Here is a 19000-nt window from a genome sequence, read left to right on the forward strand (position 1 = left end):
CTCTATTTGTAATAATTCATCGACCACACAAACCCAGACGCATGAAAATTTAAAAGGCCTAACAACAACCAAAAGGGACTCAGAGTAAAACGTGCTGTTTAATTATCACTTAATCATTAATATGACTACATGAATACCAATGTTTTGAAGTGTGTGACAGAATGATTTGTGTAGTTTCGAGGAGAAGCCTGATTGTAATTATAATAATAACCAATAATTAATAACCCCATTGTTAGTCAGCGTATGATTGTTTCATTGGTTTTCTCATAAAAGGGAGAGAGGAGAGAAGACGGGGGGAAGCCAAAAACTAAAAAAAGCAACTAAAAAAGCAAGTGATGATGTCATGATGATATCACACATCAGGTTTCTATGGGTGGGGAGGGGGATACGTACTTTCAGCAGCTAGCAGTCCTAGAAACAGCACGGCAGAGGAAGAAAAAAACAACACCAAAGAAAGAGAGGCTGAGATTAGAGCAGGTTTACAGCCACTACGGACGTAGAGTTTAACACCTCACAAGAAGAAAAAAACAAATAAAAAGGGGAGAGAACATAGGCCCTGTTCAGACCTGGTGCTAACATAGGTCCTGAGTGGATCACACAGGTCTGTATGCACATTCAGAGGTGGTCTGGGACGCAGGTGAGCGCTGTGTGAATTCAAATGCATCCTGTGCCACGTATGAAGGACTGCCTGCTCAGCCGACGTCCTCTGACCTGCTCACAATGAATCAACATATTTTTACTTGTCTCAATTGAATACGTTGATTTGTTTGCGGCCACCGAGACTACGATATCAACACTGACCAACACGTAATACTTTATTCAAATCCGATCAGACGAGCTTAATGCTGTTCACTTGTGATCGGATCTACCAGGGCGGATGTCAATAGCAGGTCTGAACAGAGCAAGGAGGCGTGAGGGCAGGGAGGCAGAGGGGAAAAGAGGAAAGAGCAGCAACAGAGAGAGAGAGAAATCAGCAAAAGCAGACGAGTCTCTGAATAATCTGCCAAGCTGCTGCGAGCATCTACTACTCTACACACAAGTCAGTGACCGGCAGCATGTCTGGTGCCCAACTGCAAAAATAAACACCAGGAAGCATGACTGCAAGAGACTGTCAGCCTCAGCAGAAACAACACACACAGTGATTTATCTGGCTGCAGCGGCTGCATTTAAAAGCGAGAGGACAAAACGTAAAGCTCGGCTCATTGCGCTGATGATGTAACCCAATGCTCATTTTCTGCTATTTAAGATATAGGACATGAGAGGTTTCTTTATGCTGATATCTACAGGCAGGCAGAGCCAGCAGTCGTCTTGTCAAAGGGAAGTGAAAGTCCATGTCCGAGACAGAGAAGTGAAGCTGTTGGGCAACATCTGTCTTTGGTTAAACAGAGGAAGTTCTACACAGACAGCTGGAGATCACAGAGAGACGCGAGAATAGAATAGAAACCGGACGAGAAAGTGAATGTGCTGATTGTGTTCTCTGGTGAAGATACATCACCTCACATCTGACCTTAAATGACACATAAAACTCATAGCAATAATGAATCATCCGCTTTATCTCCCCTGCAATAGGATAGAGCTCTTTGTTGCGATTTACCTGAGGAGGTGGGGTCATCTGAGAAGTCATGTAGTTCCTCTGGGGGGTCTCCATAGAAAGAATTAAACTTGTGGCTGGAAACAGCAGCTAGGACTGCACCCTGGGATACAGAGCAGGGATAATACAGCTATTACACCATGTCTGCATTTGTACCAGGGCTTAATGTCTGCTGAGAATCTTGGAAAACATTGAACAAGAAATTGATCTGGGTCAGTGTTTATAAGCAGCTGCACGTTGTGAGGGAGGGGACACTTCCTCTTATCTATGATTTGAATCGCGCGCAATCGACTCTCGCGCAATCGACTCTCGGCTTAATAAAGTGTTTAACACCACGGTGCTGACCTTCAGCTTCCTCCTGGAGTTGAACTTCCTCAGCTGCTCCACCGTTTCAGGCAGGTGGATCTTGTAGGCATACCTGTCCCTCTCCTACAACACACAGGAATATAAGCACATAAGCACTACACTTGAACACAACACTTGGGCGCACACACACGCGCGCACACACGCGCACACAAACACATAGAGAGCAGTCACAGAACGGATGTGAAAGCAGAGGTTTAGTTCCAAGCATAAGGAAGTGGTCTTGACTAAGCTAAAAGGTGATTTTCAGTTGCTAATACTATATTCTTATATAACCATATCGCACCAAATGTCTAGATTTTCATTATTACACAAATTAAGGTCACAAAAACAGGTGGAAGTTCAAGGGCAATAATACATCTAACGTCAGAGCAAATCTTGCCTTCAGCCAGGGGTGGTTGAGGGCCTCGTAAACTGTGATTCTCTCGGCAGGGTCCAGCATCAGCATGCGTCTCACCAGGTCTTTGGCACTCTCCGAGATGTGAGCCCACTGGCGAGGGTTCATCTGGACAAAGACAGAACAGTGGACAGTGGGTGAGTCGAGGTGAAGGATGTAACGGGGGGAAAAGAAATCAAATAGTTTGTGCGCTGCATGAATATACTTGAAGTACGTTGAACCAAGTTGCAGTTGTGGCAGAGCTTATTACTTAAGATTTGACTAGAAAGAATAAAACCTGTCAATTTAGCAGCAGATGTTTAGCAGCAGCAGCAGTGTGATGGACGATACCACTGTGTTATCCATCAAGCTGCCTGCAGTGACTGTGTCTGCCGCAGATTAGTGCACCAAGCAGGAAATTCATCCTCTCAGCTGAAAACAAAACATTTATCAGACCCGTTTCTCAGCGTCCTCTGCTGATACTGTCAATTTCTTCAGCACCTCACGCTGACTTTTAGTTGGCAAGTGGTATCAAATCAAAAGGAGGGGATATATATTTTTGCACAAAAAGCTCTGGGACAAAGAACCGTGGCTGATGCGAACATTTGACCGGTGACACCTTCGCAGAACAACTGTGAAGTAGCATAGTGCACACAATGTTCAGTGAACGCAACCTCGTACGTGTCGCACACTGCAGCATAGCGACAAAGAGGAACTTGCTAAAAAATAAATCAGTTACCTTGTATTTGCCTTTGATGATGGCCTCGAACAAGCGCTCCTTGGTGCCATAGAAAGGAAGGCAGCCAGACAGGAGGATGAAGAGGATGACCCCACATCCCCACACATCCACCGGTTTGCCGTACGGCTCCCTCTTCACCACCTCCGGGGCCATGAAGTGGGGAGTACCGACTCGGCCTGAAAAGAGCAGGCAGTTTTAGTAATTCACTATTTAGAGATATACTGTTGATGAAAAATTGGAGGTTGAGGTGTTGGGGAAATCTGGAGAGCCAAATGGTGTGATCAGGGTTTCAGGATAAAATTAGACTCAAGGTATGAATATGTGAAAGCCTGCAACTAAAAATTATAGAATTTCATTAGTATTACAACGTTTATAGAGTGACAAAAAATTATAAAACTAACAATTTTACTTATTACCTCTGCCAAAAGAGATTATGTTTTCACCCCTGCCTCTGTTTGTCAGTAGGATTATGCAAAAACTACTCATCAGAATTCCATTAAACTTGGTGGAATGAAGGGATTTGGGCCAAGAAGGAACCCATTCAATTTTGGCACAAATCCTGACAAAGGGCTGAATCCAGGAAGTTTTTCAATCACTTCCTTTAACAATGCCAAATGTTCTTCTTGATATTTTCCCCCAATTCCCAGAGGAAAGATTCATGGATCCTGAGGGGGAACAGATATATCTAGGGGGCTATGGCTATGAGTTTGTCCAGTTTGGTGTGGGTTCAAATACAATTTTACATTGTATTGTGGTTTCATTTGGGTGTAGGGTTTTCATCAGCCACCTTACAGTCTCAGCTAGACATTGGTGATAGTCACATATATAAAGCCCACAAATTGGGCTATAAATATGTGACTATCACCAATGTCTAGCTGAGAAAATGTAGATTTAGTAGAGAACCAACTGTATCTTATAGTTTTAGAAAGTATGTCCAAATGAACACGACTAATTTGGTGTGCAATTTAGGTGGACTGTTGGGCCTCGGTGGAGGTATGAGCTCTACTGAGTGCTATTCCAGTTGCCTTATTATTTCCATAAGCATGCACAGTATGCACATGTGTAGTTCGAAGGCATGCATGGGTGTTTTCTCAGTTTGAGACTGTACCTCCAGCTACTAATCCAGACTCTCCCAGCTGTATCGCCACTCCAAACCCTCCCAGCTTGACTGGAGCGGAGTTCTCCTTTGAGGCCAACAGCACACAGTGAGGCTGCAGAGGAAGAAAAGACAGGTTCAACAAAACGTTTACGACCCAAATATGTATTTTTCAACAGGTTCAAATGTAGGACGCCACATCCCTTAAAACCGCACACAATTTACCAGGTAACAGATTAGGTGGCCATGACCCTTTTTACTGGCAGATAGACATTTCTTTGCAGCTTACAGAAGCTGTGCAGAGCAATGCTTTGCACTTATCTGTGCAAAAGTGCAAGATCCCATATGTTCGATTGACGATAACCACGCTTTCACATTGACAAGACAAGATACATAAATATAACCACATGTTTTTGTGAAACGTATACAGACAGGAAACAGTTGTTGCTCCTGGACTAAGTCGGTGCATAATAAACACACAAAAAACGTTCCACGTACTGAACTACTGCACATGGCAAAACCTAGTTCCTCTACCTTTCCAGTGAATTCGAATTTGCATGATAGTCTGTAAAGCATTGTTTTCACACTGACACCTTATTTGCATGGAAGTTACATTTCAGGGGGAAGCAGGTCATAAAAAGATCAGCTTTTTATCCACTGACGGTTAAAGCCCACTTTACCAGGCAGCCACACTCACCAGCAGAATAACACAATCGTTTCCTCAATCTTTATTATTAAATGACTACTGTATTCTCTCTGTCTCGATTTAAACTGTGGTGTTATTAACAAGCTGACAACAGGTTTTACTTTATGACAGGATCAGTAAGTGTGTGCAAAAGTAAGCTGGAGAGTTCAACAAGTTCAAGAGTAAATTTATGGTCCATATATATATATATATATATTTCAATAGGTTGAAGTAGGGACCATCCCAGCCAGCCTTAAATCAAATTCACCTATTAAACTGTAAGAGGCACTTCACATACTGGATTCATCCCTGACTTGATTGATGTCACTGATCTGTGCGCGCCATATTAAAGCACCCCAACTGCCTCTGAGAAACAAATGTAGTAGTCCTGCAGATTTGAGTGAAGGAAAGGTGCAAGACAGTGCTGCATGACAGATGAAGCTCAGGAACAGGGTGAATGTGGGATGTGGTGGGGGTCTCGCTTCCTGTCGTCGCATTTTTATGTTTCTCGTAATGGGGAAATGGAGGGTTGTGGTGTGTGGGGTGGGTGGGGGTGTTGACTGAGGCGGAGCGAGATCAGAGAGAAGCAGAGAGGAGTGGAGAGAATAAAGCTTTTCCGTGAAGAGAGGACGAGGACCAATACAGAAAACGAGTGAGAGCTGAGGGGAGGATGAGGACCAGACGCTGTCAGAATGGATATGAAAAAGACTGGCGTCTGCAAGATTTATGACTCATTCAGAGAAAGGTGAAGATAAAAGTGCTGAGGACAAGGACTGCAGCTTTATCATATTTTATCACTTATATATCTCCAGTTTTAACGGGTCACTCTTTTAAACTAATTTCTCGCGGCTTTTGAAGTTTGATGGAGGAAAACGCACACTGGACGACCTCCCTGCACATTCACACACGTTCAAGCTGCAGCTGTGCTGTGTCTCCCACGGAGCGGAGATTGCTGGTGAGTGTTCTGCGTTAATCCAAACATCTGTTTGTAGCAGTCAGAGAGCTGGGGGTGAGTGGTCGTGTACGAGCGGGCATGTGTTGGAATTCACGTGTTAAATATGCATGAAACTTTGTTAGCTATGACTCCAGCTCTCACCCGAGTCTACGAACAACATGTTGTTCAGTGTAAAATGTGTGTTTTTATAAATGTGTTTTCCAGAATATTTAATTAACTGAATCTTGACCTCCCCTGCATTAATTGGTAAAATTTTCATTTTACACATACTTTGGGAAGTTACTCTGTGTATGTTTGACCTTTAAAACTAAAACCCACATACATCTGCGTGATATTCAAATAAGTTTAGTAGTTTCTTAAGAAATACTTCTGTGGGTTCTCCTTACTGCTTGTTTTCCTTTTTATATTTCCTGTGACTTCATTAAATTATTACTTTATTCTAATAATCAATCAAACTTTATAATTTTTTTCGTATTACTATCCTTACTATTTGTTAAGTGACTATGACCTGACATGGTTTTTTTCCTTCTTTCTCAGGGCCTGACTGAAAACCCTAAAGTCGTCACTCCTCAGCCGCAATGACCACATTTGCCCCTGCATCTTCTTTCCCCTTCACTCTTTCAGCTTCTGCATCATCCAACACCTCTCTATCTATCTCCGCTTCATCCCTTCCTCTTTCAATGTCATCTTTTCCCCCTCCCTTCTCCACCATTTCTGTGGTCTCCCCAAACCAAACTTGTTTACTTGATGACAATCCCCTCCGTTGGACGCTGGCAATCTTCTACTCCCTATTCTTCCTCTTTGGGATTGTGGGTAACGTCTTTGCACTGTGGGTTTTCCTTCACTTGCACTCGAGCCGCAATTCTGTGAGAGTATTCCTCATCAACTGTGCTGTGGCTGATCTGGTCCTGCTGGCGTGTCTGCCCTTCAGGGTCTTCTACCATGTCAATGGAAACAAGTGGGTTCTGGGAAAAGTGGCATGCAAGCTGGTGGGAACTCTATTTTATATGAACATGTACATAAGTATCGCGTTACTGGGATTTATCAGCTTGGACAGATACTTAAGGCTGAAGAGGAAAGGTAGAGCGCGGAGAGGCGTGTGGGGGAGTAGCCGGTCATCGAGCTGGGTGGCATGTGGGGTTCTGTGGGGTCTGTCACTGACGGCGCTGGTGTGCATGATTGTCAAGGCAGACGGCAAAGAGAACAGTGACCTGTGCTTCCAGTACAAGCAGCTACACAAAGCCAAAGGGAAGGCCTACTTCAACGCCATGCTGGTGGTGCTGTTCTGGTTCGTCTTCATCATGCTCGTGGTCTCCTACGCAAAGATCGCCTGCCAGTTGCTGAGGGTGTCTCGGGACAGACCGGACCTTCCCAACGCGCGGAAATACAACTGCACTGCCAAGAAATCTTTCTTCGTCCTCTTTCTGTTCACCGTGTGTTTCGGACCCTACCACGCCTTCCGCCCCTTCTACATCCACTCGCAGCTCAGCAGAACGATCTCGTGCGACTACCAGCAGCTGATGAACCGCACCAACGAGGTGATGCTGTTATTCTCCGCCTTCAATAGCTGTTTGGATCCGGTCATGTACTTTCTGTTATCTGGCTCGGTTCGCAAAACCGCACTGCAAGCGCTTGGGCATCGATTTGGAAACAGGCTATTCCTCCACGACGCAACATCCAACAGCTCGACGACGGAGTTCAGGCGGCCGTCTGTGCCTATGGGGTTACCAAAAGCTGAACTGAACATCCCCTCTGTCACACCGAGAGTCGGCATCTGTGTCATCAGCTCCAACCTCGACCGCACAGGATCGACTGTGCTTCCACCTACTGGCCAAAACTGATCACTAGTTTGAACACTGGAGAGATAAACGCCTTATTTTTCTGACATGGGTTGGACTGAAAAAAATGGCATTTAGACATATACTGACTTCACGTGTCAAATTCTTTGTGTTCTTTCCGTCTTATCTTCTGTGCTGCAAATGGAAAGTATTTAAATTCTGCTTTAATGCCTGGGAGACGGACTGACAATACAGTCTGAGGAGAGGCACTGCAGTGAACACTAGGACCGAAGCCTTTCTAGTAATGCATGTTATGTTTATTTTCTATCACGCGGTGCTGTAATGTTTCTGAAAATATTCATATGTATAATTATATTAATGGATTAAGTAAACCTGGAGAATAATGTTCAAACAAACACAAGTCAAATGCTTTTTTGTTGAAAGATTCAATAATTTGTAGTATCCTGTTTATTTGAAAGTAAAGAGACCTAAATACAGACTTAACAATGGAGTGTTTTCTTCCTCACACAGTAGCTGTTTAAATGCCTTATACAAATAACAAAGAAATGAGTGACAGATTCAGTCAACCATTGTACAGCTGTCAAGCTGGCACTTGGAGATGGGTGTTAAAAACAAACACCAGCACTAATGAGCGACCCCCCATTTCAGCCCGGTTTGACCTACAAGCACAGATATTCACTGCAAACGAGGCTGGGGTGATCCCTTTGTGGAGTGTGTTGTCAAACGGCCGGTGTGTGGATCAAGGGGCTGGGTCAGGGCTGCTCCATCTGCCCTGTTAGTGTTTGCCGCCTGTGTTAGATGGCTAATCCTGCAGGAATCAGCGGTGGATGCTAATCTGGCTATAAGAACGCCGAACAAATCCAGACTGGCTGTTTGTCATGCAACCTCAGGTCTGCAGACTCCCAGGTGCTCGTTCCAAAACCCATATTAACAGCAACAGTTACATCAGATCAGATAGGAAGACAGCAGCAAATGTCAGTGGGAGTGTTTCCTTGTAAACACTGTAATGTTTTCCACCATCATCTCCCCACAGGCAGCGCGGATAACATCTCAGAATAGATAATGATAGGCTGTGGTATAAAGCATGTTTATCAGGCTTGTTATGAAAAGGTTTCACATCTCCCACCCTCTGCTGTCAGTGGCTTCACAGGTTTACGCCCTTACCACACTAACACGGACCTTTTGCACAACATTTGCATTCGTGCCTCTCGTCCACAGGCAAACTGTTTATTAATTCACTAAAATGGAGATTTTTAAAAAACACTGTACTGTGTATGCGTGTTTATCTTCTGGACGGAGATATTGTATAATCCGAAGGTCTCGAGGGGGAAAAATTCAATGCCGATTTTTTTAAATATCCGCAGTAGTGCAGACAAGGCTTTAGTCTGGGACACGTGGGAAAGAGCTCACCTTTACATCGCGATGAATCACATTGTTGTCGTGGCAGTATCGAAGTGCCTCCAAAATCTGCCTCATGTAGTGGCTGCATTGACAGGAAGCAGAAACAAAACAGGGAGATCATTGACCACGTCTTCAGATTGTTTATTTCAAACACACTGTATTCATATTTTAAATGCTCTCAGATAGTGTGTCCTACCTGGCCACTGCTTCGCTGTACACAAACCCGGCGTCAGCTCTCTTAACAATTTCAAAGCACAGGTCCGCTCCATCCATACTAAGATATTGTGAGAGAAAGCAAAGGGGCAAGTCAAAATTAGGTTTCTATGAATTATAGACAGTAAAAACAAGAGCAAATAAACTCAAACATAGTGTTTAAAACAGAGTGAATAAAACAAAATCCATTAGGGAGCAACGTTATGACCTGCTGTCACTGGCATGTACACAGCAGCACTATATTTTCATTATAGCCCTTTTCAGCCGGTGCAGTCTCCAGGGAATATATCAAGTCCACACAGAGGAAACACATTAACCAGGAAAGTTGACTAAAAAATGTGATTTACGGCAAATGTCTGGGGAGAAGTAGAGAGCTCCTCCTTGAGCCTACAATGATGCTTTAGATTAGAGCATATTCTTTCTGTCTTTACGGTGCAATTAAATATGCTGCAACCTTAAAAAGTCTGACTTATTCAATACATTTCTGTTCAGAAATATGTTATTAATTCAACAGAGAAATTTGGTTCTGTTAGCTGCTCCAGTCCAGACAAATATACAGACCAACACAATCACAATATAGAGAAATACAAAATGAAAGTATACGGCTAAAAGTATAAAATAAAATGTTTGTAAAAAATGTGTGCATTATGATACAATATATACAAATATGCAGGCCTGTCAGTTGCTACTCAATCAATTAAATATATTCCAGACTATGAGTTTATATTGAACAAGAGATGTGAGAATGATGTAGAATTATCTTTAATATATGATCATTTGCACAGGCCTAGATATACCTGCAGATACACAGCACACAAAATGACACTACAGTCTATCATCTGCTCTTATATGCATTTTTTTTTATGTTTCTGTGAAGGAAATAAGTCTGCACAAAAAAGTCTGTAACCACAAAAACGAGGGGGCGGGTGGTGTTAGTGATAAGCTGTGAAATAACCAGCAGTAGCCATCTGCCAGCTGCTGGTAAATTTAGTCTGTAGCTGTTATATTTGTCTACTTTCTACTCTCGTCACTGGTAGCTCTGTGCATCGCGTTCTGCTGTGACAACTATTTAGATGAATCAAGAGAAACAGTATCTGGAATGTGGGGTAGGAACCCCGGTAGGAACCATACATGAAAGATACCAAATCAAACCCTAAAACTGTTTGAAGTACACATCTGATGTGCGATTACATAATGCATGAAGGCAGGCGGAGTGTGCTGCGTGGACTTACTATTCAAAGACCATGTAGAGCATGCCATCAGAGCTGTAGGTCTCTAGCAGCTCCACGATGTGAGGGTGTTTGAGCATGTGGCAGATACTGGCCTCTCGCTTTAGATCTGGAAAACACAAAATCAGAAACAGGGGTACGGTGAGATACTGTTTACATCCAGCAAATACTATAAACTTTAGGGTGATACCACTTCAGTTGCAGGTTGTGAGTGAATGTGTTGACCTGATTTTCAATTTTGCAAGCTGCAGGTAGCTGTAATAATCCAACATTCTACATTTATGGTTAAGATGTGGCTATTCTGTTGTTAAAAACACCATAATCTCCAACTTTAAAGCACTATAGACATGTGAAATGGATAAAAACAGTCTTCATGCGTTAAAATGGGCAAATTTCATTGTGGGCCTCCTCTATTGGCTCAAACCCAGTAGTTCCAGTGTCTTGCATTGAGTGTGCAAAACAATATCTGTCATTTCCCCAAATACTTCATTTTAAAAACAGGCTAAATGTCTGCAATGAGAACCAGATGTGGCTGAACGCTACTCCATCCCAAGCATAATATGACGATCATAAAACGGATGAAGATGGAAGTTATAAAAATATGTTTTGAAAGCCGAGGATGATATTAATATAGAAAATACCAACTGAACCACACACCAGAACAAAACATACTTTCAGCAGAACATAAAGACTTGAACTTTTTATTATTGAAATCTCCTTTGCAAAGAAAGAAACCCAAAAAAAAGGAATTTTTTAGGTGAGAAAATCCTTTGAGAAAGAAAAACATTTTCTGCTGAGAGTCTCCTTTGTGGTTGGTGGGTGTTTTTTATAAATCCTTTCACATCCCTGGGTGGTGAGTTAAGGAGATGAAAAGTGACGAGGATGAGGCCAACATGACACTTTCCTCCTTTCAAAACCTTGACGTGTGTGCAATACCTTGACTACACCAGCAGAGGTGGCAACAGAGCATTTCATGAACAGTCTAATATTCAAAAATGTGAGTCTTGAGCTGTTTAGGTTAACATGTTGGTAACAGAGAGACAAGTGACACTACTAGAATACGTTTACGTGCACATCTGGCCCAGACTCATTCAAACCACCCCCTCTCTTTAACACTACGTCCTGTAAATACAACGCGACTCTCTCGTCTTTTGACTGCCTCATATAAGACAACACCACAGATGGTAAAACACTGCAGAGCGTCACGGTCTCTCGTCCTTTTCATGAAAAAGGAAACGCACAGTATTGAGTCGATAGACTGACGAGACGAGTGGTCAGATAGAGAAGCAGACTGCTGAGGCGACCTGACAGACAGAGATGTGCTGTTGTTGAGCTCCTCACTCTATAAAAACCTCATTTCCACAGTGCACTCCCCATCTGCAAGTCAACTGATCTGTGTGTGTCTGTGTGTGTGTGTGTGCTCATTGTGTCGTGACAGCCCCGGATCATTATGCAACACGGAGAAATGACGGCGTGTCCCCACTACAGGGCCCCCTTTCTCCCGCTCCTTTGCTTTCATTATTTCTCTCCCCTTTACTCTCGTCCTTGGCCCGTCTCATCGAGTGTCCATTCTCGAATTTAACAATGATGGCCAGTGTCCGCACGGCAACAAGGAAACCGCTCAGACAGACAGATGGGGGCGGGGGGGGGGGGGGGGGGGGGGGCTAGAGAGGCCTGGATTGGACTGAATGAAGCCAGTGCCGTTCACTGGGGCAACTCCAAATCAATTCTTGTATGGAAGGTCTGAGGTAGGTTTGCTTTGTAAAGCTATATGAAATAATTTCACTCCGAGGTCTGTTATTTACTGAAATCACACACACGCCTTTCACATTTGAAGACTGCAGCAGGAGATTGTCCGGGTCAAACACGTTCAAAACAACAGGAAACTGTCCAGAACGTTCAAACGGGCGGTGGCGTGTGGGCAGAGCAGCAGGAGGCAGGACATGACGCACACATTCCACTGCAGAAATCATGTGCTTTTGTTTACAGCACATTGACACCGACTTCTCGATAATAGCTCTCAGATCTCAATGTCTTTCCAAGTTAACATCTTAATTGCCATCTTCTGCGTGTATAAAACCTGTTTTTAAACTGAGATATATTGGGGTACTGATGAATTATGTTCCAATATGCATCTAACTGATAATATTGCACAAATAAAATGCACTTTTCATTTTGTGTTGAAATGCAAACTCATAGAGCTTTAAAAAAAGGTGCTATATGTAAGTTTATAGCATTAACTGCTGTTTATACTTAAGAGTCTAGCAGAAAATACTAATATGAATATGTTTTATTTTACGCCTCCGTTCAAAACACCCAAGGACACCTTATAATGTGTCACATATAAAAACAAGAATAACTAGGGCTACGTTGTAGCACTGACGGGCCCGAGCACCCGCACGTTGAAGCCTGTTGCGGTCGGTGGAGAGAGCGATCAATGACCAAGCGCACGTCTCCGCGTTGCACGCGTTTTGCGCACTGCGGCAAGGACAAACGCTTCACTTCCTGCGTCCGTCGAGCGACGTCGATCCTTGCCTGCTAATTGGTCATTACGATCCACGCCATCAAATAGCACATCACACTGTGAACATTTGATGTAAATCGAATGATAGTTGTAAAACAAAGCTTACTTCCTGTTGCCAGTAGGTGGCGCCATCACTATTATTACCTACAGACTGATATATCTCTTCAAGTAGGGGCTCTGATGTAGCGTGAGCAATTTTGTGTCAATCGGACAATGTTACAACAACTTAATTTTCACACTGATCAGTAGGTGGCGCTATGACCCTGAACTAATATTAATACATGGATGTGTTCAGGTCAAGATTGTGATCATAGGTCAGCAGTTCGGAGCCGGTTGGATAATGCAGAGTGGATTTACAAAGTACTTCCTGTGTCATGGCGAATCAGTAGGTGGCGCTATGACACTGAGGAAATATTGACACGTGGAGCTGTTCAGGCTTGGACTATAATCATGTGACAGAAGTTTGGCGGTGATGGGACAATGCACACTGGAGTTATGACAACATCGTCTCCTTTGGCGAAGGATGATCCTTCGCCGCACCTCAACGTTTACACGGTTTGAGGAAATGTCACAATTCTGACCATGATCCATTGACTTCTCTCAGCTCATTTGAGCTGTATATTGTTAAGCAGCCAGGAGCAGTGCATCAAAGTATAAAACATGTCACTTCCTGTAGCCACCAGGGGGCGCTGTGATTTTAAGTCATAATTTCTGTGTAGATGTCATCAGGCCGGGACACTTGTCTTACATGTCTAGTTTGGACTCGATTGGTCCATGTATGTCCGAGATACAGAACCTCGTGTTTTGATGGCGTGTAATCAAACTTTGAGGCCACGCCACGGTCACACCGTGTGACGAAAAATCGATCTTTGAGTTAGTTTTGATCTCCGTCTTGTTGTGATGACACTCATCTCAATTTGAAGTTGATCAGATAAAAGCCCTGGGACAAGTATATCAAAGTATAAATGTGGAATATGGCCAAAATGGCCACTAAAGTCAAAATGGCGGGCTTCCTGTTTGGTCGAGCATATCTATCCAAGAGACTTATTTGTTTGTTATGAAAAGACACATGTCCCTGTCGATTTTTGTACATGTCGGCCAATCGTAGTGCCGGGGCTGCACTTTAGGTGGCGCTAGTCAGTTATTATGCCACGCCCATTTCTTAAAACCATCTGAATGTCTGCAGGGGGGGGCTGTTGCTACACAAATGTAGTTTGAGGGAGTTTGAACCTCCAACACCGAAGTTATAGTAATTTCGTGTGTCCTGGCGAGTTGATGAAATTTGACCCCACGCCACTATTATGGCGTTTGACGAAAAGTCACAGTAATCTTATGCCTTCATTATCAATGTCTTGAGACCCATTTGACACAGGTTTGACGTGGCTGCGGGCAGTGGGTGAGGAGGAATACCTCCACGTGTAAGACGTTCCAAAAACAAAACATTTCCTGTTGCCACCAGGGGGCGCTGTGATTTTAAGTCATGATTTCTGTGTAGATGTCATCAGGCCGGGACTCTTGTCTTACGTGTCTAGTTTGGACTCGATTGGACCATGTATGTCCGAGATACAGAACCTCGTGTTTTGATGGCGTGTAATCAAATTTTGACGCCACGCCACGGTCACACCGTGTGGCGGAAAATCGATCTTTGAGTTAGTTTTGATCTCCGTCTTGTTGTGATGACACTCATCTCAATTAGAAGTTGATCAGATAAAAGCCCTGGGACAAGTACATCAAAGTAAAAATGTGGAATATGGCCAAAATGGCCACTAAAACCAAAATGGCGGACTTCCTGTTGCGTTTTTCATAATGCTCCTTGAGACTTTTTTTCATGATTGGTCACGATACACCTGGGCTACGATTTTTGTGAAGATCGGTCAAAGGGAAACCTAGGGGCTGTGTTCCAGGGGGCGCTGTTGAGCCATTTTGCCACGCCCATTTCAAATTACTCCAGAATACGTAAATTTTCACCACTTTCTAATTTTGTGCAAAGTTTGGTAAGAAGTTCATTATGTTAAAGCCCTCAAAAAGCCAATTCATTTGGATGACAATAATAACTAGGGCTACGTTGTAGCACTGACGGGCCCGAGCACCCGCACGTTGAAGCCTGTTGCGGTCGGTGGAGAGAGCGATCAATGACCAAGCGCACGTCTCCGCGTTGCACGCGTTTTGCGCACTGCGGCAAGGACAAACGCTTCACTTCCTGCGTCCGTCGAGCGATGTCGATCCTTGCCTGCTAATTGGTCATTACGATCCACGCCGTCAATTGCACAACACACTGTGAAAATTTTATGTAAATCGAATGATAGTTGTAAAACAATGCTTACTTCCTGTTGCCAGTAGGTGGCGCCATCACTATTATTACCTACAGACCGATATATCTGTTCAAGTAGGGGCTCTGATGTAGCTTGAGCAATTTTGTGTCAATTGGACAATGTTACAACAACGTAATTTTCACACCGATCAGTAGGTGGCGCTATGAACCTGAACTAATATTAATATATGGATGTGTTCAGGTCAAGATTGTGATCATAGGTCAGCAGTTTGGAGCCGGTTGGATAATGCAGAGTGGATTTACAAAGTACTTCCTGTGTCATGGCGAATCAGTAGGTGGCGCTATGACACTGAGGAAATATTGACACGTGGAGCTGTTCAGGCTTGGACTATAATCATGTGACAGAAGTTTGGCGGTGATGGGACAATGCACACTGGAGTTATGACAACATCGTCTCCTTTGGCGAAGGATGATCCTTCGCCGCACCTCAATGTTTACACGGTTTGAGGAAATGTCACAATTCTGACCATGATCCATTGACTTCTCTCAGCTCATTTGAGCTGTATATTGTTAAGCAGCCAGGAGCAGTGCATCAAAGTATAAAACATGTCACTTCCTGTAGCCACCAGGGGGCGCTGTGATTTTAAGTCATAATTTCTGTGTAGATGTCATCAGGCCGGGACTCTTGTCTTACATGTCTAGTTTGGACTCGATTGGACCATGTATGTCCGAGATACAGAACCTCGTGTTTTGATGGCGTGTAATCAAACTTTGAGGCCACGCCACGGTCACACCGTGTGACGAAAAATCGATCTTTGAGTTAGTTTTGATCTCCGTCTTGTTGTGATGACACTCATCTCAATTTGAAGTTGATCAGATAAAAGCCCTGGGACAAGTATATCAAAGTATAAATGTGGAATATGGCCAAAATGGCCACTAAAGTCAAAATGGCGGGCTTCCTGTTTGGTCGAGCATATCTATCCAAGAGACTTATTTGTTTGTTATGAAAAGACACACGTCCCTGTCGATTTTTGTACATGTCGGCCAATCGTAGTGCCGGGGCTGCACTTTAGGGGGCGCTAGTCAGTTATTATGCCACGCCCATTTCTTAAAACCATCTGAATGTCTGCAGGGGGGGGCTGTTGCTACACAAATGTAGTTTGAGGGAGTTTGAACCTCCAACACCGAAGTTATAGTAATTTCGTGTGTCCTGGCGAGTTGATGAACTTTGACCCCACGCCACTATTATGGCGTTTGACGAAAAGTCACAGTAATCTTATGCCTTCATTATCAATGTCTTGAGACCCATTTGACACAGGTTTGACGTGGCTGCGGGCAGTGGGTGAGGAGGAATACCTCCACGTGTAAGACGTTCCAAAAACAAGACATTTCCTGTTGCCACCAGGGGGCGCTGTGATTTTAAGTCATGATTTCTGTGTAGATGTCATCAGGCCGGGACTCTTGTCTTACGTGTCTAGTTTGGACTCGATTGGACCATGTATGTCCGAGATACAGAACCTCGTGTTTTGATGGCGTGTAATCAAACTTTGAGGCCACGCCACGGTCACACCGTGTGACGAAAAATCGATCTTTGAGTTAGTTTTGATCTCCGTCTTGTTGTGATGACACTCATCTCAATTAGAAGTTGATCAGATAAAAGCCCTGGGACAAGTACATCAAAGTAAAAATGTGGAATATGGCCAAAATGGCCACTAAAACCAAAATGGCGGACTTCCTGTTGCGTTTTTCATAATGCTCCTTGAGACTTTTTTTCATGATTGGTCACGATACACCTGGGCTACGATTTTTGTGAAGATCGGTCAAAGGGAAACCTAGGGGCTGCGTTCCAGGGGGCGCTGTTGAGCCATTTTGCCACGCCCATTTCAAATTACTCCAGAATAATAAAATATCCGTAGGCCTTGAATTTCCTGCAAAGTTTCATAAGTTTTTGAGCATGTCTAGGCCCTGAAAAAGTCCCCCAAAGGGAAATAATAATAATAATAATAAAAATCCTTTCAATTTCAATAGGGCCTCTCACCATTCGGTGCTCGGGCCCTAATAATAAAAATCCTTTCAATTTCAATAGGGCCTCTCACCATTCGGTGCTCGGGCCCTAACTAGGGCTACGTTGTAGCACTGACGGGCCCGAGCACCCGCACGTTGAAGCCTGTTGCGGTCGGTGGAGAGAGCGATCAATGACCAAGCGCACGTCTCCGCGTTGCACGCGTTTTGCGCACTGCGGCAAGGACAAACGCTTCACTTCCTGCGTCCGTCGAGCGACGTCGATCCTTGCCTGCTAATTGCTCATTGCGATCCACGCTGTCAATTGCACAACACACTGTGAACATTTTATGTAAATCGAATGATAGTTGTAAAACAAAGCTTACTTCCTGTTGCCAGTAGGTGGCGCCATCACTATTATTACCTACAGACCGATATATCTGTTCAAGTAGGGGCTCCGATGTAGCTTGAGCAATTTTGTGTCAATCGGACAATGTTACAACAACGTAATTTTCACACTGATCAATAGGTGGCGCTATGACCCTGAACTAATATTAATATATGGATGTGTTCAGGTCAGGATTGTGATCATAGGTCAGCAGTTTGGAGCCGGTTGGATAATGCAGAGTGGATTTACAAAGTACTTCCTGTGTCATGGCGAATCAGTAGGTGGCGCTATGACACTGAGGAAATATTGACACATGGAGCTGTTCAGGCTTGGACTATAATCATGTGACAGAAGTTTGGCGGTGATGGGACAATGCACACTGGAGTTATGACAACATCGTCTCCTTTGGCGAAGGATGATCCTTCGCCGCACCTCAATGTTTACACGGTTTGAGGAAATGTCACAATTCTGACCATGATCCATTGACTTCTCTCAGCTCATTTGAGCTGTGTATTGTTAAGCAGCCAGGAGCAGTGCATCAAAGTATAAAACATGTCACTTCCTGTAGCCACCAGGGGGCGCTGTGATTTTAAGTCATAATTTCTGTGTAGATGTCATCAGGCCGGGACACTTGTCTTACGTGTCTAGTTTGGACTCGATTGGTCCATGTATGTCCGAGATACAGAACCTCGTGTTTTGATGGCGTGTAATCAAACTTTGACGCCACGCCACGGTCACACCGTGTGACGAAAAATCGATCTTTGAGTTAGTTTTGATCTCCGTCTTGTTGTGATGACACTCATCTCAATTTGAAGTTGATCAGATAAAAGCCCTGGGACAAGTATATCAAAGTATAAATGTGGAATATGGCCAAAATGGCCACTAAAGTCAAAATGGCGGGCTTCCTGTTTGGTCGAGCATATCTATCCAAGAGACTTATTTGTTTGTTATGAAAAGACACATGTCCCTGTCGATTTTTGTACATGTCGGCCAATCGTAGTGCCGGGGCTGCACTTTAGGTGGCGCTAGTCAGTTATTATGCCACGCCCATTTCTTAAAACCATCTGAATGTCTGCAGGGGGGGGCTGTTGCTACACAAATGTAGTTTGAGGGAGTTTGAACCTCCAACACCGAAGTTATAGTAATTTCGTGTGTCACGGCGAGGTGATGAACTTTGATGCCACGCCACTATTATGGCGTTTGACGAAAAGTTACAGTAATCTTATGCCTTCATTATCAATGTCTTGAGACCCATTTGAAACAGGTTTGACGTGGCTGCGGGCAGTGGGTGAGGAGGAATACCTCCACGTGTAAGACGTTCCAAAAACAAGACATTTCCTGTTGCCACCAGGGGGCGCTGTGATTTTA

General features: G+C 43.9%; 2 protein-coding genes across 15 annotated transcripts in view; one reads left to right on the plus strand and one right to left on the minus strand.

Annotated features, from left to right (window-relative positions):
* LOC117772531 (peripheral plasma membrane protein CASK) overlaps window positions 1–19000 on the minus strand; it is a 54669-nt gene that overhangs the window by 13397 nt on the left and 22272 nt on the right. For 12 of the 14 annotated variants that reach the window (XM_034603832.1, XM_034603822.1, XM_034603809.1 and 9 more), the window contains exons 3-11: window positions 10451–10556; window positions 9202–9279; window positions 9015–9087; window positions 4178–4280; window positions 3070–3245; window positions 2337–2459; window positions 1937–2020; window positions 1595–1694; window positions 394–411 (exon numbers count right to left, since the gene is read on the minus strand). In XM_034603832.1, coding sequence (XP_034459723.1) covers window positions 394–411; window positions 1595–1694; window positions 1937–2020; window positions 2337–2459; window positions 3070–3245; window positions 4178–4280; window positions 9015–9087; window positions 9202–9279; window positions 10451–10556 — 861 coding nt within the window. The remainder of the gene's footprint in view (window positions 1–393; window positions 412–1594; window positions 1695–1936; window positions 2021–2336; window positions 2460–3069; window positions 3246–4177; window positions 4281–9014; window positions 9088–9201; window positions 9280–10450; window positions 10557–19000) is intronic. The other 2 variants (XM_034603840.1, XM_034603776.1) reach the window with 1 other exon arrangement.
* On the plus strand, window positions 5695–8087 carry LOC117772618 (probable G-protein coupled receptor 34). Its single transcript, XM_034603890.1, has 2 exons — window positions 5695–5805; window positions 6343–8087. Exon 2 carries the CDS (start codon window positions 6384–6386, stop codon window positions 7644–7646), a length of 1263 nt encoding a protein of 420 aa, XP_034459781.1. The 5' UTR covers window positions 5695–5805; window positions 6343–6383; the 3' UTR covers window positions 7647–8087.

This window comes from Hippoglossus hippoglossus, chromosome 2 (genome assembly GCF_009819705.1).
Source record: "Hippoglossus hippoglossus isolate fHipHip1 chromosome 2, fHipHip1.pri, whole genome shotgun sequence".
Classification (NCBI taxonomy): domain Eukaryota; kingdom Metazoa; phylum Chordata; class Actinopteri; order Pleuronectiformes; family Pleuronectidae; genus Hippoglossus; species Hippoglossus hippoglossus.

What these genes read in the sequence shown, in the direction of transcription:
- LOC117772618 (XM_034603890.1), top strand. Translation starts at nt 6,384, where the DNA reads ATGACCACATTTGCCCCTGCATCTTCTTTCCCCTTCACTCTTTCAGCT.